This window comes from Chiloscyllium punctatum, chromosome 2, assembly GCF_047496795.1.
Source record: "Chiloscyllium punctatum isolate Juve2018m chromosome 2, sChiPun1.3, whole genome shotgun sequence".
In the NCBI taxonomy this organism is placed as follows: domain Eukaryota; kingdom Metazoa; phylum Chordata; class Chondrichthyes; order Orectolobiformes; family Hemiscylliidae; genus Chiloscyllium; species Chiloscyllium punctatum.
The window spans coordinates 588,404-611,953 of record NC_092740.1 but is presented as its reverse complement, the minus strand read 5'-3'; the positions used below and the strand labels follow the sequence as shown (position 1 = coordinate 611,953).

The 23,550-nt window shown below is 44.3% G+C and overlaps 1 protein-coding gene across 6 annotated transcripts in view; it reads left to right on the top strand.

Moving 5' to 3' along the window:
• The window catches only part of LOC140493806 (nipped-B-like protein), a 523,989-nt gene that overhangs the window by 212,264 nt on the left and 288,175 nt on the right, over positions 1 to 23,550 (top strand). For all 6 annotated transcript variants that reach the window (XM_072592747.1, XM_072592718.1, XM_072592708.1 and 3 more), the window contains 2 exons: positions 2,750 to 2,821; positions 10,324 to 10,413. In XM_072592747.1, coding sequence (XP_072448848.1) covers positions 2,750 to 2,821; positions 10,324 to 10,413 — 162 coding nt within the window. The remainder of the gene's footprint in view (positions 1 to 2,749; positions 2,822 to 10,323; positions 10,414 to 23,550) is intronic.

Here is a 23,550-nt window from a genome sequence, read left to right as displayed (position 1 = left end):
TCTGTTGACCTTTAAAGTTTTCCCAATCTTCTAGTTTTCCACTGGTCTTTCCCACTTCATATGCCTTATCTTTTCATTTGGTAGTGTCTCTTATTTCCTTCGACATCATGGTAGATTATCCCTTTCCTACAGTGCTTCTTTTTCTCTGGTATATACTTTCACTGAGCACTTTAAGAACTGCTTTGAAAGTCCTCCACTGTTCCTCAGTTGTCCCATCATATAGTCTTTAGTTCCAGTCTACTGTAGCCAACTCCTCCCTTATCTTGTTGTAGCCTTCTTTGTTTTAGCACAGGACCCTGGTATTGGATTTTATCTTCTCACGTTCCATCTATATTCTAAATTCAACCGCTCTGTGACCGCTCCTTCCAAGAGGATCCCTCACTATGAGATCATTAATTATTCCTGTCTCATTACCCCGGACCTAGGATGGCTTGTTCCATTGCATACTATTGGTGGAAACTATTATGGATACATTCAATGAACTCCTCCTTGAGGCTGCCTTGACCAACCTGGTTCAACCAGTTGATACATAGATTAAAATCCTCCATGATAGTTGCTGTGCCATTTTTACAGGCATTAGGTATTTAATCATTAATTGGCCACTCCAATGTGTTTGTTATTGTTTGGTGGCCTATTGACTACGCCTATCCAATTAGATTAGATTAGATTAGATTACTTACAGTGTGGAAACAGGCCCTTCGGCCCAACAAGTCCACACTGCCCCGCCGAAGCGTAACCCACCCATACCCCTACATCTACATCTACCCCTTACCTAACACTACGGGCAATTTAGCATGGCCAAATTCACCTGACCTGCACATCTTTGTGACTGTGGGAGGAAACCGGAGCACCCGGAGGAAACCCACGCAGGCACGGGGAGAACGTGCACACTCCACACAGTCAGTCGCCTGAGGCGGGAATTGAACCCGGGTCTCCGGCGCTGTGAGGCAGCAGTGCTAACCACTGTGCCACCGTGCCGCCCACCAATTTCTTCTTAGAATTTCTAATTTCCACTCAATTGGATTCAGCGTTATTCTCTGTTGAACCTGTATCATCTCTCTCTACTGCTGTAATGTCATCCTTTAAATATCAAAGCTACACCACCTCCCTTACCTTTTCACCTGTCCTTCTAAATAGTCTGATACTTCTGGATATTTAATTCCCATCATGGTCATCCTGCAACCGTGTCTCCGTAAAGGCTACTAAATCATACTCCTTTGCGATGATTTTTGCCGTTAACTCATCTACCTTGTTTTGAATGCTATGAGCATTATCTCTACAGCCTTCTGCGGTAAATTCCAGAGACTAACCACCCTCTGGCTGAAGAAATTACTCTCTATCTCAGTTCTACGGGCTGTCCCTTCACTCTGAGGCCTCAGTATTCTGTAAGTCTTGATGAGATCTCCCCTAACCAAACCACCCAAAATCCTTCTAAACCGCATGGAGTATAGACCTAGACCGCAACCCCATCTCCAATGACAAGCCCTTGTAAACCTCTGGACCCCCTCCATTGCCAGTCCACACTTTCTTCGATACAGTTCCCAAAACTGCTGTCAATATTAAAAATATGATCTGACCAGAATCTTATACAGCCCCAGCAATGCATTTCTACTCTTGTATTCTTGTCCTCTTTACATGAATGCTAATGTTACCTTTCCTAACTACCAACTTTTATTTTGCATTAATGTTGTCTCTGTCCATTGTCAACCATGGTTGCCTTGTCCTCCCCTTACATTGATTATTCTTCCTTAAAATGAATTTCTGTTGTGCGTCACAGAAACTCTTGTGATTGCTGCTCCAATGTCTTTCCTGGTGACCTCCGCTTCCAATTAATTTTGGCTCCCTCTTGCCTCATGTCATACCATCCTAAAGATTTAGTACCCTCTGAATGAAGAAATTCCTTCTCATCTCAATTCTAGTTGGCTTACTCCTTATTAAGAGACTGTCCCCTGGTTCTGGGGCACCCCACCACCAAGTAAGGGAAAACATTACTTCTCCCATGTCTAGCTGTGTAGAATTTTGTAAACTTCCATGAGGTCACCTTTAATTATTCTAAACTTTGGAGAATGCAGAATCATTATTGTAAATGCATCCATACTTAATGGAACTTGTGCTAACCACTGTGCCATCGTGCCGCCCACATCTCTGGTTTATGCCATTATTCAGTAGGAAATGTGCCAAGCACATCTGTTAGGCTGTGGGGAAAGAGCAGTCAAATGCAATCGTTTACATAACTAAAACTTGGCTGAGTATGATGAACCAAATTATAACTTTCTGTGGTATATAATTTTATGGCAAATAAGATGTTTAGATATTGGGATGCCAGTGAACTTAAGAAGGCTTGCACTTGTACTATCAGGGTCAAAACCGTCACATACAAGTTTTAAAAGTATGTGAGCCTTATGTTTTTTTTTGCAAAGATTATTAAATTCTGATGTTTCAAAAAGCATGATGACTCAGTAGCTAGCCAGTATGGATAAAGTGCTACGAATCATGCCTGACTCCAAACAGGTTTATATAATATTCCTTCTGACTAAGAATAGTTCATATGTTTGTGCTGTGATATTTCTCTGCTTTGCTTGCTATGTACATTGTTTCTGACTATTTCATGTTCTGCTTATGCCTACAATCCTGCATTGTCATTTGATTTGTTTTTTTGCTGTTCATTATAGTAATCTTGACTGTAACTGACTAAATCAAAATTCATAATTTTACCAAGTATGAGACTTGATTTAATTCTTATTTACAGTTGCCAAAAAAATGAGAAAAAGAGAAAAACAAAAGAAGAGGAAAGCATATGAGCCTAAACTCACTCCTGAAGGTAAATTCACAATCTCAAATATTTCAGACATGGAGTTTGACTACTTTGACTACTTTTGGCCTTTTAAAATGCTGTAACAATGTTAGTTGACAGAGGGACACGACTTGCAGCTTGACGCTCCAGGATTTTGATTTTCAGGCAAGCATGACGAGAGAGAGAGAAGAAGTGAGGGAATTGCGAAACTGATGATGGAAAATATCACAGCTGTAATGAGGGCTCCTCCAGCAAGGCCATATGGGTAGAGCTCAGAAACAGGAAAGCTGCAATCACTCTGGGGTTGTAATACAAGCCTCCCAACGACTACTGGGTGATAGAGGAACAGATATGTAGGCAGATTATGGAAAAATGTAAAAACAGCAGTGTTGTTGCAGTGGATAATGATAACTTCCTCTGTATTGACATGGTGGGAGAATGTGTGTGAGCACCAAAACAATATGTAAGTAGTCCAAGTAAGAAAGGGGCCATACTAGACCTAGTATTGGGGAATTAACTGGCCAGGTGATTAGTGTTTCTGTGGGGGAGCATTTTGGGAATAGTGAAATAGTTCTGTAAGTTTTAAGCTACTTATGGGTAAGGGCAAGAGTAGACCTCAGGTGAAAATATTAAATTGGGAGAAGGCTAACTACCACAGTAGAACATAGAACAATACAACGCAGAACAGGCCCTTCAGCTCTCAATGCTGCCCCAACCTGTGAACTAGTCTCAGCTCATCCCCCTACACTATCCCATCATCATGTATGTGCTTATCCAAGGATTGTTTAAATCTCCGTAATGTGGCTGAGTTAACTACATTGGCAGGCAGGGCATTCCATGCCCTTACCACTCTCTGCGTAAAGAACCTGCCTTTGACATCTCTTTGAAATCTATCACCCCTCAGTTTATAATTATGTCCCCTCGTACAAGTTGAGGGCATCATCCTAGGAAAAAGACTTTCACTGTCTACCCTATCTAATCCTCTGATCATCTTGTATGTCTTTATCAAATCCCCTCTTAGCCGCCTTTTTTCCAATGAGAACAGACCAAAGAGCTTTCCTCATAAGAGCTTCCCTCCAGACCAGGCAACATCCTGGTAAATCTCCTCTGCAACTTTTCCAATGCTTCCACATCCTCCTGTAATGGGACGACCAGAACTGTACACAATATTCCAAGTGCAGCCATGTTAGCGTTTTATATAGTTGCAGCATGACATTGCAGCTCCGGATCTCGATCCCTCTACCAATGAAGCCTAACACACCGTATGCCTTCTTAACAGCACGAGAAGCCTGGGTGGCAACTTTCAGAGATCTATGTACATGGACTCTAAGATCACTTTGCACATCCACACTACCAAGTCCTCTGCCTTCCTGTTATTCTTCCCAAAGTGCATCAGCCCGATTCTGCAGTTTGTCCAAATCCCCCTGAAATCTGTAACATTCTTCCAAACTGTCCACTACTCCATTAACTTTAGTGTTATCTGCAAATTTACTAACCGATCCACCTATGTCTGCGTCTAAGTCATTTATAAAAATGCCAAACGGCAGTGGTCCTAAAACACATCTTGTGGCACACCACTAGTAACCGGACTGCAGGTTGAATATTTTCATCAACCACCACTCACTACCTTCTTTCAGAAATCCAGTTTCTAATCCAAATCACTAAATCACCATCAATTCCACGCCTCTGCATTTTCTCCAACAGCCTACCATGTGGAACCTTATCAAAGGCTTTACTGAAGTCCATGTACACCATGTCAACTGCCCTAACCTCATCTACATGCTTGGTCACCTTCTTAAAAAACTCAATGAGGTTTGTGAGACACGGCCTGCCCTTGACGAAACCATGTTGACTATCTAAAATCAAATTGTTGCTTGCTAGATGATTATGAATCCTATCTCTTATAAGCCTTTCCAAAATTCTTCCTACAACAGAAGTAAGGCTCACTGGTCTATAATTACCTGGGTCATCTCTACTGCCGCCTTGAACAAGGGCACAACATTTGTACTCCTCCAGTCCTCTGGTACTAAACCTGTAGACAATGACTACTCAAAGATCAAGGCCAAAGGCTCTGCTATTTCCTCCCATCTCCTCCCCAGCTTCCCAGAGAATCCTCTGATAAATCCCATCCAGCCCAGGGAACTTGTCTACTTTCACTCCTAGAATTGATAACACCTCTTCCTTCCTAACCTCGATCCTTTCTAGTCTAATATCTCGTATCTTATTCTTCTCCTCTATAATATTCTCCTTTTCCTGAATAAAAACTGATGAAAGATGTTCGTTTAATACCTCTCCGATCTCCACTTAACATCCCACTTATAGAGTCACAGAATGTACAGCACGGAAACAGACCCTTCAGTCCAACCCACCCATGCCGACCAGATATCCCAACCCAATCTAGTCCCATCTGCCAGCACCCGGCCCATATCCCTCTAAACCCTTCCTATTCATATACCCATCCAAATCTCTCTCAAATGTTGCAATTGTACCAGCCTCCACCACTTCCTCTGGCAACTCATTCCTTACACGTACCACCCTCTGCGTGAAAAAGTTACCCCGAGGTCTCTTTTATATCTTTTCCCTTTCACCCTATATAAGCCTCCTCCCTCCGCTTAACAAGAGATGCAATTGCTGTAATAAATCACGGTTCCCTTACCTTATCACTTCCTGGAGAAAGTGAGGACTGCAGATGCTGGAGATCAGAGCTGAAAATGTGTTGCTGGAAAAGCGCAGCAGGTCAGGGGGCATCCAAGGAACAGGAGAATCGACGTTTCGGGCATGAGCCCTTCTTCAGGAATCATTCCTGAAGAATGGCTCTTGCCCTAAACGTTGATTCTCCTAATCACTTCCACCCTGCCTGACAGGGACATACCTATCAAGAACACGCCAAATCTGTTCCTTAGGCAGGAGCAGGAAAATGTGGATTGGAGGTGGCTGTTTGAGGGCAAATGTGCATCTGGCATGTGTGGATCTTTTAAAGGTCAGTTGATTAGAGTTCAGGGTCAGCATGATCTTATGAAAATGAACAATAAGGCTGGCAAGATTTGGGAATCTTGAATGACAAGAGAAATTTGGAGCTTAGTCAAAAGGAAAAGGAGACATGTATAAGGTTGAGGAAAATGAAGGCAGACAGAGTCCTCTGGTTACAAAGAGTGCAGGAAAGGGCCCAAACAAGGAATAAGGGGCCGGGAAATGGACAAGTCCCCTGGGTCGGATGAGTATGACAATAGACAAGTCCCCTGGGCCGGATGGGAACTATCCTAGGATCCTCTGGGAAGCAAGGGAAGAGATTGCTGAACCTTTGGCCTTGATCTTCAAATCATCATTGTCTATAGGAATTATGCCTGAGTACTGGAGGGTAGCAAATGTGGTTCCCTTGTTCAAAAAGGGTATAATAGACAACCCTGGTAATTACAAACCAGTGAGTCTCACTTCAGTTGTTGGTAAAGTGTTGGAAAAGGTTATAAGAGATAGGAATTATAACCATCTAGAAAAGAATAATCTGATCAGGGACAGTCAGCATGGTTTTGTGAAGGGTAGGTCGTGCCTAATGAATCCTATTGAGTTGTTTGACCGTGACCAAATGGGTAGATGAGAGGAAACTGGTTGGTGATGTTATGGACTTCAACAAGGCGTTTGATAAGGTTTCTCACAGTAGGCTATTGTACAAAATGTGGAGGAATGGGATTGTGAGAGAGACATAGCAGTTTGGATCAGTAATTGGTTTGCTGAAAGAAGACAGAGGGTGGTGGTTGATGGGAAATGTTCATCTTGGTGTCCAGTTAATAGCGGCGTACCACAAAGATTGGTGTTGGGTCAACCACTGTTCGTCATTTTTATAAATGACCTTGGTGAGGGCGTAGAAGGGTGGGTTAGTAAATTTGCAGGCAACACTAAGGTCGATGGAGTTGTGGAAAGTGATGAAGGATGTAGTAGGTTCCAGAGAGACATAGGATGCAGAGCTGGGCTGAGAGGTGGCAAATGGAGTATAATGTGGACAAGTATGAGGTGATACACTTTGGACTGAGTAATTGGAATGCAAAGTACTGGGCTAATGGTACAATTCTTGGGAATGCAGGTGAGCAGAGAGATCTCGGTGTCCAGGTACACAGATCCCTGAAAGTTGCCACCCAGATTGACAGGGTTGTTAAGAAGGCATACAGTGTTTTGGCCTTTATTAATAGAGGAATTGAGTTCCGGAACCAGGAGGTTATGCTGCAGCTGTACAAGGCTCTGGTGTGGCCGCACTTGGAGTATTGTGTACAGTTCTGGTCACCACATTATAAGAAGGATGTGGAAGCTTTGGGAAGGGTGCAGAGGAGATTTACTAGGATGTTGCCTGGTATGGAAGGAATGTCTTACGAGGAAAGCTGAGGGTCTTTAGGCTGTTCTCGTTAGAGAGGAAGTGGTTGAGAGATGACTTAATAGAGACATACAAGATAATCAGAGTGTTAGATAGAGTGGACAGGGAGAGCCTTTTTCCAAGTATGGGGACGGCAAACACGAGGGGACACAACTTTAAAGTGAGGGGAGATAGGTATAAGACAGATGTCAGAGCTAGTTTCTTTACTCAGAGTAGTAAGGATATGGAATGCTTTGCCTGCAACTGTAGTAGATTTGCCAAGTTTAAGTGCATTTAAGTCATCATTGGACAGGCATATGGACGTACATGGAATAGTGTGGATGGGATGAGCTTCAGATTGGTATGCCAGGTTGGCGCAACATCGAGGGCTGAAGGGCCTGTACTGCGCTGTAATGTTCTATGTTTTATGAAATGTCTTTGGCAAACAGGATTAAGGAAAACCCTCGATTTTATATAAGGAGCAAACAAGTAACTAGGGAGAGGCAAGGTCCAATCGCGGATAATGGAGTGTGGAGTCAGCCAAATTGGGTGCGTTTGTTAACGAATACTTTGCACTGATATTCACAAAGGGGAAGGACTCGTGGATGGTGAGTCTTAGAAGGGATATGATGATACTCTGGAACATGTAAATGTGTAAAAGGGTGTTATGAAAATCATTCAGGTGGGCAGGTCCCCACGACCTGATGGGACCCATCCCAGAATGCTGAGGGCGGCAGGTGAGTAAATTGCTGAATACAGATGACGGACTGCATCAAGCTCCTGGGAATGATTACCAGTAATTTGCCCTGGTCCCCTTATTTTGACACAACAATCAAGGAAACGCTAACGTCTCTAACTCTTCAGGTGGCTAAAGAAATTAAAAAAAAAATACATATACTGGTAGGAGAAAGTGAGGACTGCAGATCATGAAGATCAGAGTCAAAATATGTGGTGCTGGGAAAGTACAACCAGTTAGGCAGAATCCAAGGAGAGTCGACGCTGCGAGCATAAGCTCTTCATCAGGAATGAGGGAGTGGCCCAAGGGGCTGAGAGATAAATGGGAGGGGAGTGGGGCTTGGAGAATGGTAGCTGAGAATGCGGTAGATAGATGAGGGTGGGGATGAAAGTGATAGGTCGGAGAGGAGGGTTGAGTGGATAGGTGGGAAGGAAGATGGACAGATAGGACAGAGGGTGGTGCCGAGTTGGAAGGTTGGACCTGAGATAAGGTGCGAGTGGGGGGGAGATGAAGAAACTGGTGAAATCCATATTGATCCCATCTGGTTGAAGGGTCCCAAGGTAGAAGATGAGGCATTGTTCTTCCAGACATCGGGTGGCTAGAGTTTGGTGCTGGGGGAGACCCAGGGCTTGCATGTCCTTGGCAGAGTGGGAAGGGACGTTAGTGTTTGGACATAGGGCAGTGGAGTTGTTTAGTGTGTGTGTCCCAGAGATATTATTTGAAACATTCCGCAAGTTGGCATTCTGTCTCCCCAATGCAGAGAGACCCCCTCAAGAGTAACAGACACAGTAGATTACATGTCTAGAAGTACAGGTAAATCGATGTTGGATGTTGAAGGATCCTTTGGGGCCTTAGATGGAGGTGAAGGGAGAGCTATGGATGCAGGTTTTGCACTACATGCAGTGACAGGGGAAGGTGCGGTTTGGTGGGGGCATGGACCTAACAAGGGAGCCACGGAGGGAATGGTCGTTATGAAACAGATAGGAGTGATGAGGGAAATATATCCCTGGTTGTGGGGTCTGTTTGTATGTGACAGAAATGGCCGAGGGTGATGCGATGTGTCTGTCATTTCTGCCACCTCCTCCAAGATCTCTGTCAAGGGCCCAGCAATTCTTCTCTCCCCCCCGCCCCCCCACGCCTCAGTATCTTGGGGATAGATCTATCAGGCTCTGGGGAATTTAATTAAATGTTTTTCAAGACATCCAACATAAGTCCCACCACTCTCTTTAATATTAAACATGCCCTAGATGATTCTGGGTTAGTGGTGCTGGAACAGCACAGCAGTTCAGGCAGCATCTAAGGAGCTACGAAATCGACGTTTCGGGCAAAAGCCAAAGGGCTTTTGCCTGAAACGTCAATTTCGTAGCTTTTTGGATACTGCCTGAACTGCTGTGCTCTTCCAGCACCACTAATTCAGAATCTGGTTTTCAGCATCTGCAGTCATTGTTTTTATCATGTTTTTGCCTTCGATTATCAACATACCCCTCCCTAATCTTGCCGTCTTCCATATCCTTCTCAGTGAGTACGAATGAGAAGTACTCATTAAAGATTTCACCCACTTCCTTTGGCATAAATTGCCTCCTTTTGTCCTTGAATACCCTTTCACTGCTCCTCGGATGCTGCCTGACCTGCTGTGCTTTTCCAGCACCACTGACCTTGACTCTGATTTCCAGCATCTGCAATGCCCACTTCTGCTTACCCTTTCCCCTAGTTACCCACTTGCTCCTTATATATGTGTAAAACGCCTTGGCATTCTCCTTAATCTGGTCAATGGCATTTCATGGCTCCATAATTTCTTGTTTTAAGTTCTTTGCTGATTCCTTTATGTTCGTCAAGGACCTTACATTTCTCAAGCGTAAGATCTGTCAAATGGCGACTATTATCCACTGTTGCAACATTGGCAGATTTTCCCACCAACTCCTGCATCTCAATCATTAATTAAAAAAAAGTTAAATGCTCCCAATATCTTGACAGATGACTTGTTTACAAATTGAGTGGTACTGGGACTTTATTATCTGGCGAAGGTGGTGCTATTTCCTCCAAATACAAGAATGTTAAAGAATAACTTAAAATCATTCATGATTTTCATGGAACCAGACAGAGGAGCTATTTTCAGTGGTAGCAGTGTTAATGATTGGCAACAAATCGGGTGTCGCAATTAGTTTTTTTAAAATAGTGATTTCTGGTCTGGAATGTACTGCCTGAAAGAACAGTGCAAGCAGATTTGATTGTAACATCGTAATGTAATTTAATTTCCTGAAAACTATGGGGAAGATCAGGGAGTGGGACTTAGCCAAGTGGTGTCACTTCTTTAAATGAGTGGCAGTGTTCTATTTTGAATTCTGTAGTGCTTTTTTTTTGAAAACTGATAGTTTTTGAACGCTGAACCATATGGAAGATATTTTGAACTGTTTGAAGCATAAAATTTATATGTCTCTTATCAAATAATAGAAATGATGGATTCGTCAACTTTCAAACGATTCACAGCCACGGTGGAAAACATCTTGGAAAATCTGGAGGACATGGATTTTACTACATTAGGTAAGTGTTAAGTTTCCACCATTAAGGTCTATTTGTGATTGCGGCTGAGCTGATCAAAATATTGGGAGAGGTTGGGCTATTTTTATTTATTGTCATGATAAAACATAACACACACAGCTTCCACTTTTTAAATATTTTTAATGGATTTTAAGATGACCTAGTGGAGCAAAGAAGAGTGATTTCAGACACTGAGTAAAATTGACAGGTTGAATGAGGTAAGGGCAGCAGGTGAGACCAAAGAGTCACTGTGCCATCTAGTTTTGTTTGTGATTTTGTATCTTTTCTTGGGTGAAGTCATGAAGTATTTTAGAGCTGCTGAAAAAGCAAGTAACCTTTACTAATAGTAAAGAGAAACTAAGCAAAATTCTGTAAATCTGAAATCAAAACAGAATGTTGGTAAGATTCAGTAAGTCTGGCATTGCCTGGAAACAGAAAGAGTGACTGTTTGAAGTTTGAGACCTTTCATCAGATCTTGATCTTTCCCGATCACTGATATTATAGAACATAGAACAGTACAGCACAGACAAGCCCTTCAGCCCACGATGTTGTGCCAACCGTTGATCCTCATGTATGCACCCTCAAATTTCTGTGACCCCATGCATGTCCAGCAGTCTCTTAAATGTCCCCAATGACCTTGCTTCCACAACTGCTGCTGGCAACGCATTCCATGCTCTCTCAACTCTGTGTAAAGCAGCTGCCTCTGACATCCCCTCTATACTTTCCTCCAACCAGCTTAAAACTATGACCCCTTGTGTTAGCCATTTCTGCCCTGGGAAATAGTCTCTGGCTATCGGCTCTATCTATGCCTCTCATTATCTTGTATACCTCAATTAGGTCCCCCCTCCTCCTCCTTTTCTCCAATGAAAAAAGTCCGAGCTCAGTCAACCTCTTTACATTGGAACAATTGCTCCCAGTCCATGCTTCCTAACTCTTGTCTAATCGCATCATAGTTTCCTCTTCCCCAATTAAATATCCTGGCATTTTGCCTAATCCTCTCCTCCTCCATAGCTATGTAGAATGTGAGGCAGTTGTGGTCACTATCACCAAAATGCTCTCCCACCCCAAGATCTGATACCTGCCCCGGCTTGTTTCCAAGCAGCAAGTCTAGAATGGCCTCTCCCCTCGTCGGCCTGTCAACGTACTGAGTTAGGAAACCCTCCTGAACACACGTTGCAAAAACAGCTCCATTCAAATCTTTTGCTCGAAGGAGGTTCCAATCAATATTGGGAAAGTTAAAGTCACCCATTACAACAGGCTTCCCTTCTATCTAAAATAGCATTGTTAGTTTTGATAAGTTCCAATCTGGCAGTTCCACAATCTTGCATGTGTTAAAAATTATAGCTAACAATCTCAATTTCTGAAGTTACATTTTTTTAAAATTCTAAGATGAGGACATTTAAGTCCTGAGAATTTTAGTCCTGTAAGTTTCTTTGCTAGCCTTTTCTAATACTAATTATTTTCATTTTCTCATTGCTTTAAACTCTTTGTTACTCTCCATATATATCTTCTGTTTTTCTAGTTTGAAGACAGATACCAAGTACTTGTTTAATGTATCTCCTCGTTCCCCATGGTCGTTTTTCCCAGTCATAGAATCATACTGTTCAGAAGGGGCTCTTTGGCTTTTAAGTCTGCACCAGTCTCATTTTCCAGCACAAGGCCCATAGCCTTGAAAGTGATGACATTTCAACTATTCATTCAAGTACTTGTGTGAAGGTTGTAAAATCTCCCATCTCCCATCTCCCAGGCTGAGGGGTTACCTTGTTGAGGTTTATAAAATCATGAGGGGCATGGACAGGATAAATAGGCAAAGTGGGGGAGTCCAGAACTAGAGAGCATAGCTTTAGGGTGAGAGGGGAAAGATATAAAAGAGACCTATACGGGGCAACTTTTTCACTGAGTGTGGTGCATATATGGAATGAGCTGCCAGAGGAAGTGGTGGAGGCTAGTACAATTGCAGCATTTAAGAGGCATCTGGATGGGTAAATGACTAGGAAGGGTTTGGAGGGATATGGACCAGGTGCTGGCAGGTGGGACTAGATGGGCTTGGGATATCTGATCAGCATGGACGAGTTGGACCAAAGGATCTGTTTCCGTGCTGTACATCTCTATGACTTTATGTTCTGGTGACATGAGTTCAAAACCCACCATGGCATTTGTGGAAATTTGAATGCAATAAAAATCTAGAATTAAACGCAAACCTAAAGGTGATCAAGTGACCATTAGAGATTTGCCATCTGGTTCATTAATGTCCTTTAGGGAAGAAAATTTGCTGTTAACACCAGATCTGGCCTACATGTGACTTGACTCCAGTATTAGCCATTAGGGATGGCAATGCTGGCCTAGAAAGCTACACATGAATGTCTTAAATTGTTTTATATTCTTAACTGGTTCATGCTCATATTTTTGTTTTATCTTTAAATCAACTTTTTGGTAGCCATTTGCTAGTAAAATGGCCCTATTCAACCACCCGGTTGATTTTTTTTTCCAAAATGTTTCTTCCCCTGATTAGTGACGTTTACTTCTGTGTAGCCTCTGGATGAAGCGCTGTTGTTGTGATCTGTCCAGAATTTATGCAGTTCTGTCTGTCATGGCAGGTGGATCTATTTCCAGACTTGTACTGTAGTGTTCAGTAGATGGGGTGTATTTCAACATGTTTGTTTATGGCACCAGTGGATGAATACCAGGCCTCCAGGAATTCCTGAGCTCATCTTTGTTTTGCCTGTCCCAGTATTGTAATGTTGTCCAAGTTGAATTGGTGTCATTATCAGTATGTATTGATGTGAGGAAGAACTGGTCGTGTCATTTTGTTGCAAACTGAGACTTGTGTATTCTAGTGGCGAGTTTTCTACCTGTTTGTCCGATGTTTCTTGCAGTTGATGCATGGTATTTTGTATATCGCATTCATCCTGCATGTCTTTTGTTTTGGATAGTAACTGGCGAAGTCTGGCTGTTGGTTTGTGTGCTTTCATTATTCCATAGGACGGAGGAGTCTTAAGTCAGTTCTGAAATTCAAAGTTTGGGAGAAGATTTGTAGCTCGGGTGCTCGTTGATGTGGTTCTGTTTGCCGAGCTGGGAATTTGTCTTGCAAACGTTTCGCCCCCTGTCTAGGTGACATCCTCAGTGCTTGGGAGCCTCCTGTGAAGCGCTTCTGTGCTGTTTCTTCCGGCATTTAAAGTGGCCTGCCTCTGCCGCTTCCGGTTGTCAGTTCGAGCTGTCCGCTGTAGTGGCCGGTATATTGGGTCCAGATCGATGTGTTTGTTGGTAGAATCTGTGGATGAGTGCCATGCCTCTAGGAATTCCCTGGCTGTTCTCTGTTTGTTTGGCTTGCCCTATAATGGTAGTGTTGTCCCAGTCAAATTCATGTTGCTTGTCGTCTGTGTGTGTGGCTACTAAGGATAGCTGGTTGTGTCGTTTCGTGGCTAGTTGGTGTTCATGTATACGGATCGTTGGCTGTCTTCCTGTTTGTCCGATGTAGTGTTTTGTGCAGTCTTTGCATGGGATTTTGTACACTACATTAGTTTTGCTCATGTTGGGTATCGGGTCCTTTGTTCTGGTGAGTTGTTGTCGGAGGGTGGCTGTTGGTTTGTGTGCTGTTATGAGTCCTAGTGGTCGCAGTAGTCTGGCTGTCAGTTCAGAAATGCTCCTGATGTATGGTAGTGTGGCTAGTCCTTTGGGTTGCGACATGTCCTCGTTCCGTTGATGAAATTGCGAGGGTATCCGTTTTTGGCGAATACTTTGTATGGGTGTTCCTCTTCCTCTTTTTGTAGTTCTGGTGTGCTGCGGCCCTTTTGAATAGTGTCCTGATGCAACTTCGTTTGTGTGCGTTGGGGTGGTTGCTTTCATAGTTTAGGACTTGGTCTGTGTGTGTGGCTTTCCTGTAAACCTTTGTGGTGAATTCTCCGTTCGGTGTTCTCTGTACCATCACGTCTAGGAATGGGAGTTGGTTGTCCTTTTCTTCCTCTCTAGTGAATCGGATTCCTGTGAGTGTGGCATTGATGATCTGGTAGTGTAACACACACCAGATCATCAACGCCACACTCACAGGAATCCAATTCACTAGAGAGGAAGAAAAGGACAACCAACTCCCATTCCTAGACGTGATGGTACAGAGAACACCGAACGGAGAATTCACCACAAAGGTTTACAGGAAAGCCACACACACAGACCAAGTCCTAAACTATGAAAGCCACCACCCCAACGCACACAAACGAAGTTGCATCAGGACACTATTCAAAAGGGCCGCAGCACACCAGAACTACAAAAAGAGGAAGAGGAACACCCATACAAAGTATTCGCCAAAAACGGATACCCTCGCAATTTCATCAACAGATGCCTAAGGGAGAGACAACGGAACAAGGACATGCCGCAATCCAAAGGACTAGCCACACTACCATACATCAGGAGCATTTCTGAACTGACAGCCAGACTACTGCGACCACTAGGACTCATAACAGCACACAAACCAACAGCCACCCTCCGACAACAACTCACCAGAACAAAGGACCTGATACCCAACATGAGCAAAACTAATGTAGTGTACAAAATCCCATGCAAAGACTACACAAAACACTACATCAGACAAACAGGAAGATAGCTAGCGATCCGTTTACACGAACACCAACTAGCCACGAAACGACACGACCAGCTATCCCTAGTAGCCACACACACAGACGACAAGCAACATGAATTCGACTGGGACAATACTACCATTTATAGGGCAAGCCAAACAGAGAACAGCCAGGGAATTCCTAGAGGCATGGCACTTATCCACAGACTGTATCAACAAATACATCGACCTGGACCCAATATACCGGCCACTACAGCGGACAGCTCGAACTGACAACCGGAAGCGGCAGAGGCAGGCCACTATAAATGCCGGAAGAAACAGCACAGAAGCGCTTCACAGGAGGCTCCCAAGCACTGAGGATGTCACCTAGACAGGGGGCGAAACGTTTGCAAGACAAATTCCCAGCTCGGCGAACAGAATCCGTTCTGAAATATTTCTGATACAAGGTAGGGTGGTCGGTGTGTTGGGGTGCACAGTGCTGTCATCTTGGTGTTTGTATGCTAGCCATACACTTAGCTTATTTATGTAACTATCCAGCTGCCTTTTAAATGTTACAAGCGTGCCTGCTTTCACCATCTCTTTTGGCAATGTGTTCCAGGTCCTATCACTCTGCATGAAAAACTTGCCTCGTGCATCTCTGTCAAACTTTCTACTTCGCACCTTGAACTTGTGCCCCCTTGTAATTGAAATTTCAACCCTGGGAAAAAGCCTCTGATTCTTCACTCTATCTGGGCCCCTCATAATTTTATAGTACACTGTCAGGTCTCCTCTCAGCTGCCCTCTTCCCAGTGAAGACAATGCTGGTCTTTTTAATCTTTCTTCACAGCCCATGCCCTCAAGACCAGGCAACATCCTGGTGAAGCTTCTCTGCACTCTGTTCAAAGCTTCCACAGAGTAATTCTGATACCTTAGATTAGAGTCCCTACAGTGCAGAAACAGGCCCTTTGGCCCAACAAGTCCACACTGACCCTCCTAAGAGTATTCCCCCAAACCCATCCCCCTATTACTCTACAGTTACCCCTGACTAATGCATGTAACCTACACGTTCTTGAGCACTAAAAGCAATTTAGCGCAGCTAATTCACCTAACCTGCACATTTTTGGATTGTGGAAGGAAACTGGAGGAAACCCACAAAGACACAGGGACAATGTTCAAACTCCATACAGACCGTTGCCCAAGGCTGGAATCAAATGTGGGTTCCTGGTGCTGTGCTAACCACTGAACCACTGTGCTGCCGTGGCGACCAAAACTGCACACGATACTCCGAAAATGGCCTAACAAAGGTTTTATATAGCTGGAACATGCTTTGCCAACTCTTGTACTCTTAGGCCCTGGCTGATGAAGGCAAGCATGCCATGTGCTGCCTTAATCACTTTTAGTGTACTGTGGACCTGCGCACCTAGATCTGTCCGTATGTTAATGTTCCTAAGGATTCTGCCATTTACAAGAGAAATCACACCTAAATTTGATCCTCGAAAATGCATCACCTCGCGTTTGCCTGGATTAAACTCTATCTGCCATTTCTGTTCCCAAGTCACCAATCTATCTATATCCTGTTGTATCCTTTCACAATAGTCAGCACTATCAGCAACTGCACCAGGCTTTGTGTTATTGCAAACTTACTAATCATTTACAAACAACAGAGGACATGAGTGGTTCCTGTGGAGTGCCATTAGTTGCCGGTCTCCATTCTGAAAAAAATATCCTTCCACCGCTACCCTCTATCTTCTATGACCAAGCCAATTTTGTATCCATTTAGCCAGACCACCCCAAAACCTATGTGATTTTCGATTTTCATTTTTCTACCATCTGCCATGTGGGACTTTATCCAATGCCTTAATGTCAAAATAAACTACATCCATTATTCTTCCTCTTTTAAAAAATGTAATCAGTCAGGTTGGTGAGACATTATCTTCCCCACACAAGACCATGCTGCATATCAATAACTAGTCCATTTTCTTCCAAATGTGAATATATCTTGTCCCCCCGTGTCTTCTCCAAGAGATTCCCCACCATAGCCATTAGGCTCACCAGCCTTTAATTTCATGGATTATCCCTTCTTTCTTTGACAAGGGAAAAACATTGGTTAATCTCCAGTCCTCTAGAACCTCTTCTGTGGTCAAAGAAGATGTGAAGATATCTGCTAATCCCCAAGCTATTTCATTTGGTTGTCTTGAACCAGATGGGTTTTTATGGCAGTTGATAGTGGTTACTTGGTAACCGTGAGGCAAACTTTTTAATTCCAACATTTATTGAATTTGAATCTTGCCATTTGCCACAGATTTGATTCCATTTCCCCAGAACATTAGTCTGGTGCTCTGGATTACTTTTCCAATCGTACCTTTGTCAGCACCTGCTCTGCCATTCTACATATTTATCCTACTGAATCTATCCTACTGAAATTCTTAGTCACAAAAATATATTCCATTGAAAATGTTTAACTTACTTTAAATGTTACCTTACAGACCTTTGGTCTGCATTTTAATTTGGACCTGAACATTCAACACACTCAGGACCAACGTAGCTCTGCCTATGTTGCCAGTCCTTGTGTACCACAAATCTGAATACTACTCCTTCTACTATTGTTACTGCTGCAACTGTTGTCACTGGTGCAGTTATTATTCCAAGTTGATCTCTATCCATGTGGAGCTGTCCTTCACACTGGTGCCTGACAGGCAGCAGCACCTTTGGGAGCTGCAGCTCCCGAGAATAGTATCTATTCATTTGATATTCTTCTCTTTCACACTGCTCACATTTCCATGCTCCTAACTTTAATGGCGTCTTGCACTATGGTTTGTGGTCAGTTTGCTCAATACCGCAGTTCTGGTTCTCATTTACACAGGCAAGTACCCTGTATATATTGGTCAAAATGAAGGGCTGAGGCTCCTTCATCACTACATTGTTGATCCTGTACCTGCCTGACTGTAGTCTCACCTCCCTGTCCTTGACAAAATCTATAATTCCCTTTCAATTAAGAATTATTATTGCTTCCTGAAGTAATGTGTTCAGGTAACTTAGTCCCTGAGGCTCTGCAATGGCTGCAGCTCTGAGCTGAAGTTGCTCAAAGCACTTAACTTCAATACCATTGTCAAGGACTGTAGTGCATTCAACAGATTCCACACTTTGCAGTCGCTGCACATTAGATTACATTAGATTACATTACAGTGTGGAAACAGGCCCTTTGGCCCAACAAGTCCACAGCGACCCGCCGAAGTGCAACCCACCCATACCCCTACATTTACCCCTTACCTAACACTACGGGCAATTTAGCCTGGCCAATTCACCTGACCTGCACATGTTTGGACGGTGGGAGGAAACCGGAGCACCCGGAGGAAACCCACGCAGACACGGGGAGAACGTGCAAACTCCACACAGTTAGTCACCTGAGGTGGGAATTGAACCTGGGTCTCAGGCGCTGTGAGGCAGCGGTGCTCACCACTGTGCCACCGTGCCGCCCACCATGTGCCCTGTCAATTCTCTATAACCTTATTTATTGCATTCCTGGACAGGAAATATATTTTTCTGAAGACTTTTATCTTTTACTCATCAGAAAATTCAAAAGAAACACTAAGATAAAAAGGGAAACTGCACTAAATGGGTTGGCAGGTGGGCCCTGATTGGTAGAGGCATCAACTACAGTTGTGCCATGACCATAAGGATCCTCACCAACCTTTTTACAGTTGTAACATAGAAAGCATAGTGTCTGGGTGCATAACGGCCTGATATGGCAACCGCTGTTCCCAGGACCGTAGGAAACTACAGAAGGTTGTGTGCGCAGTCCAGACCATCACATAAACCAACATCCTATCTGTGGTAAAAACAATGACTGCAGATGCTGGAAACTAGATTCTGGATTAGTGGTGCTGGAAGAGCACAGCAGTTCAGGCAGCATTCAAGGAGCTTCGAAATCGATGTTTCGGGCAAAAGTCCTTCATCAGGAATAAAGCTCCTTGGGTGCTGCCTGAACTGCTGTGCTCTTCCAGCACCACTAATTCATCCTATCTGTGGTCTCCATTCGCAAGTCTCGTTGCCGTGGAGAGGCTGCCAACATCATCAAAGACCCATCCCATTCCGGTACTGCTCACCTACAACCTCTTCCGTCTGGCAGAAGATACAGAAGCTTGAAAATGCACCAGCAGATTCAAGAACAGTTTCTTCCCTGCTGTTATTAGACTAATGAATGGACACTCTAACTTTAAGTAATGCTGATCTTGTTAATGTTGATCTCGCCCAACACACAACCTGTGTAGTGTTACTTGTATGTCTAACTCTATCCAAGTTTTTTCACCCTATGATCTGTATTTTCTTACTATGATCTGCCTTTACTGCGCTCAAAGCTTTTCTCTCTACTTAGGTACGCATGACAATAAATGAAATCAAATCATTACTGTGGAGAGTTAAAAATCATACAACACCAGGTTACAGTCCAACAGGTTTATTTGGAAGCACCAGCTTTTGGAGGGCTGCTTCTTCAGGTAGTTAGAACATAGAACATAGAAGAATACAGCGCAGTACAGGCCCTTCGGCCCTCGATGTTGCGCCGATCAAAACCCACCTAACCTACACTAACCCACTATCCTCCATATACCTATCCAATGCCCGCATAAATACCCATAAAGAGGGAGAGTCCACTACTGCTACTGGCAGGGCATTCCATGAACTTACGACTCGCTGAGTGAAGAACCTACCCCTAACATCAGTCCTATATCTACCCCCCCTTAATTTAAAGCTATGCCCCCTTGTAATAGCTGACTCCATACGTGGAAAAAGGTTCTCACTGTCAACCCGATCTAACCTCCTAATCATCTTGTACACCTCTATCAAATCACCCCTAAACCTTCTTTTCTCCAAAGAAAACAACCCCAAGTGCCTCAGCCTTTCCTCATAGGATCTTCCTACCATACCAGGCAACATCCTGGTAAACTTCCTCTGCACCCGTTCCAGTGCCTCCACATCCTTCCTATAGTATGGCGACCAAAACTGCACACAATATTCCAGATGCGGCCGCACCAGAGTCTTATACAACTGCAGCATGACCTCAGGACTCCGGAACTCAATTCCTCTACCAATAAAAGCCAGTACGCCATATGCCTTCTTCACTGCACTATTTACCTGGGTGGCAACTTTCAGAGATCTGTGTACATGGACACCAAGATCCCTCTGCTCTTCCACACTACCAAGTAGTCTACCATTAGCCCAGTAATCCATCTTTTTATTACTCTTACCAAAGTGAATCACTTCACACTTAGCTACATTGAACTCCATTTGCCACCTTTCTGCCCAGCTCTGCAGCTTCTCTATATCCCGCTGTAACCTGCCATATCCTTCCTCACTGTCTACAACTCCTCCGACTTTCGTATCATCCGCAAACTTGCTCACCCAACCTTCTAACCCTTCCTCCAGGTCATTTATAAAAATGACAAACAGCAATGGTCCCAAAACAGATCCTTGCGGAACACCACTAGTGACGGCACTCCAAGATGAATCTTTGCCATCAACTACTACCCTCTGTCTTCTTCCAGAGAGCCAATTCCTAATCCAAACCTCCAACTCACCCTCAATGCCATATCTCTGTATTTTCTGCAGTAGCCTACCATGGGGGACCTTATCAAACGCCTTACTAAAATCCATATATACTACATCTACCGCTTTCCCCTCATCTACCTCCTTCGTCACCTTCTCAAAGAATTCAATAAGGTTTGTGAGGCACGACCTGCCCTTCACAAAACCATGCTGACTATCCTTGATCACATCATTCTTATCCAGATGTGCATAAATCCTATCCCTTGCAATTCTCTCTAAGACTTTGCCCACAACAGAAGTGAGACTCACTGGCCTATAGTTACTAGGATTATCCCTACTCCCCTTCTTGAACAAGGGAACCACGTTTGCTAGCCTCCAGTCCTCTGGCACTACTCCTGTAGACAAAGAGGACACAAAAATCAAGGCCAATGGCTCTGCAATCTCCTCCCTTGCTTCCCAGAGAATCCTAGGATAAATGCAATCAGGCCCAGGGGACTTATCTATTTTCACCCTTGCCAGAATTTCCAACACCTCTTCTCTACATATCTCAAAGCCATCCATTCTACTTATTCGTGCCTCAGTATTCATATCGACAACAATGTCCTGTTCCTGAGTGAATACTGACGAAAAGTATTCATTCAGCGCCTCCCCAATCTCTTCAGCCTCCACACGCAACTTCCCATTACTATCCTTGATTGGACCTATTCCTTCCCTAGTCATTCTTTTATTCCTAACATACCTATAGAAAGCCTTAGGGTTTTCCCTAATCCTACCAACTAAGGACCTTTCATGTCCCCTCCTTGCTGCTCTTAGCTCTCTCTTCAGGTCCTTCCGGGCTACCTTATAACTCTCAATCGCCCCTATTGAACCTTCACGCCTCATCTTTACAAAGGCCGCCCTCTTCCATTTAACAAGGGATTCCAACTCCTTATTAAACCACGGCTCCTTCACACGACCCTTTCCTCCCTGCCTGATAGGTACGTACTTATCAAGGACACTCAATAGTTGCTCCTTGAACAAGTTCCACATATCAATTACGCTCTTGCCTTGGAATCTACTTTTCCAATCCACACATCCTAAGTCATGCCTCAACGCATCATAATTTCCCTGCCCCCAGCTATAACTCTTGCCCTGTAGTACACACTTATCCCTCCCCATCACGAGACTAAAAATCACCGAATTGTGGTCACTGTCCCCAAAGTGCTCACCTACCTCTAGTTCTAATACCTGGCCTGGTTCGTTACCCAGAACCAAATCCAGTATGGCCTCACCTCTTGTTGGCTTATCTTCATATTGTGTCAGGAAACTCTCCTGCACACATTGCACAAACACTGACCCATCTAACGAACTTGAGCTATAGCTTTCCCAATCAATATCAGGAAAGTTAAAGTCTCCCATAACAATCACCCTATTACTGTCACTCTTCTCCTGAATCATCTTCGCAATCCTTTCTTCAACGATTCTAGGACTATTAGGAGGCCTGTAAAAGACTCCTAACAGGGTGACCTCACCTCTCCTATTCCTAACCTCAACCCAAACTACCTCAGATGGCAAATCTTCATCCATCTTCCTTTCCACCGCTGTAATACTATCTTTGACAAGCAAAGCCACACCCCCCCCTCTTTTACCCCCACCTCTGACCCTACTAAAACATATAAACCCTGGAACCTGCAACAGCCAATCCTGTCCCTGATCTAGCCATGTCTCCGTAATAGCCACAACATCGAAGTCCCAGGTACCAACCCACGCTGCGAGTTCACCTACCTTATTTCGTATACTTCTGGCATTAAAGTATACACACTTCAAGCCACTCTTCTGTTTACAGGCACGATCCTTTAAGATTGATACCATATTCCTACCCTCCCTACACTCCAGGTCCTGCACCCTAAAGTTACAGTCTGGGTTCCCATGCCCCTGCAGAGTTAGTTTAAACCCCCCCCAAGAGCACTAGCAAACCTCCCCCCAAGGATACTGGTGCCCCTCAGGTTCAGGTGCAGACCATCCTGTCTATAGAGGTCCCACCTTCCCCAGAAAGAACCCCAGTTATCCAAATACCGAAATCCCTCCCTCCTGCACCATCCCTGTAGCCACGCATTTAACTCTTCTCTCTCCCTATTCCTCGACTCTCTATCACGTGGCACGGGTAACAAACCAGAGACAACAACTGTTTGTTCTAACTCTGAGCTTCCAACCTCGCTCCCTAAAAGCCTGTCTAACATCCTCAGCACTCCTCCTACCTATGTCATTGGTGCCAATATGGACCACGACTTCAGGCTGCTCCCCCTCCCCCTTAAGGACCCGGAAAACACGATCAGAGACATCACGTACCCTTGCACCTGGGAGGCAACATACCAAACGTGAGTCTCTCTCGTTCCCACAAAACCGCCTATCTGTGCCCCGAACTATCGAGTCCCCAATTATTATTGCTCTGCTCTTCTCCACCCTTCCCTTCTGAGTAGCGGGAACAGGCTCCGTGCCAGAGGCCTGAGCCCCGTTACTTACCCCTGGTAAGTCGTCCCCCCCACAAGTATCCAAAACGGTATACGTGTTCTTGAGGGGAACGACCACAGGGGGTCCCTGCACTGGCTGCTTCCTCCCAGTCCCCCTCACTGTCACCCATCTATCTGCCATCTTTGGAGTTACTACTTCCCTATAGCTCCGATCTATGACCCCCTCTGCCTCCCGAATGATCCGAAGTTCATCCAACTCCAGCTCCAGTTCCCTAACACGGTCTTGGAGGAGCTGGAGATGGGTGCACTTCCTGCAAGTGTAATCAGCAGGGACGTCCATGGCATCCCTCACCTCATACATGTTGCAGGAGGAACATTGCACTGCCTTCGCTGCCATCCCTCTAAAGCTAACCTTTATTTTACAAAAACACTGGGTCTAAAGAATACAACAAGCAAAATTCGGCACTTACCTCCTTACCACAACGGATCTTATTATTAGGTTAGAGGAGGAGGGCGGGTGGGAGGCACTACCTCCGTAGTGCCTCGGGTTCTTCAGCTGCGCGCTTTTAAAGGGGAAGCAAACCTACCCAGGTAAGC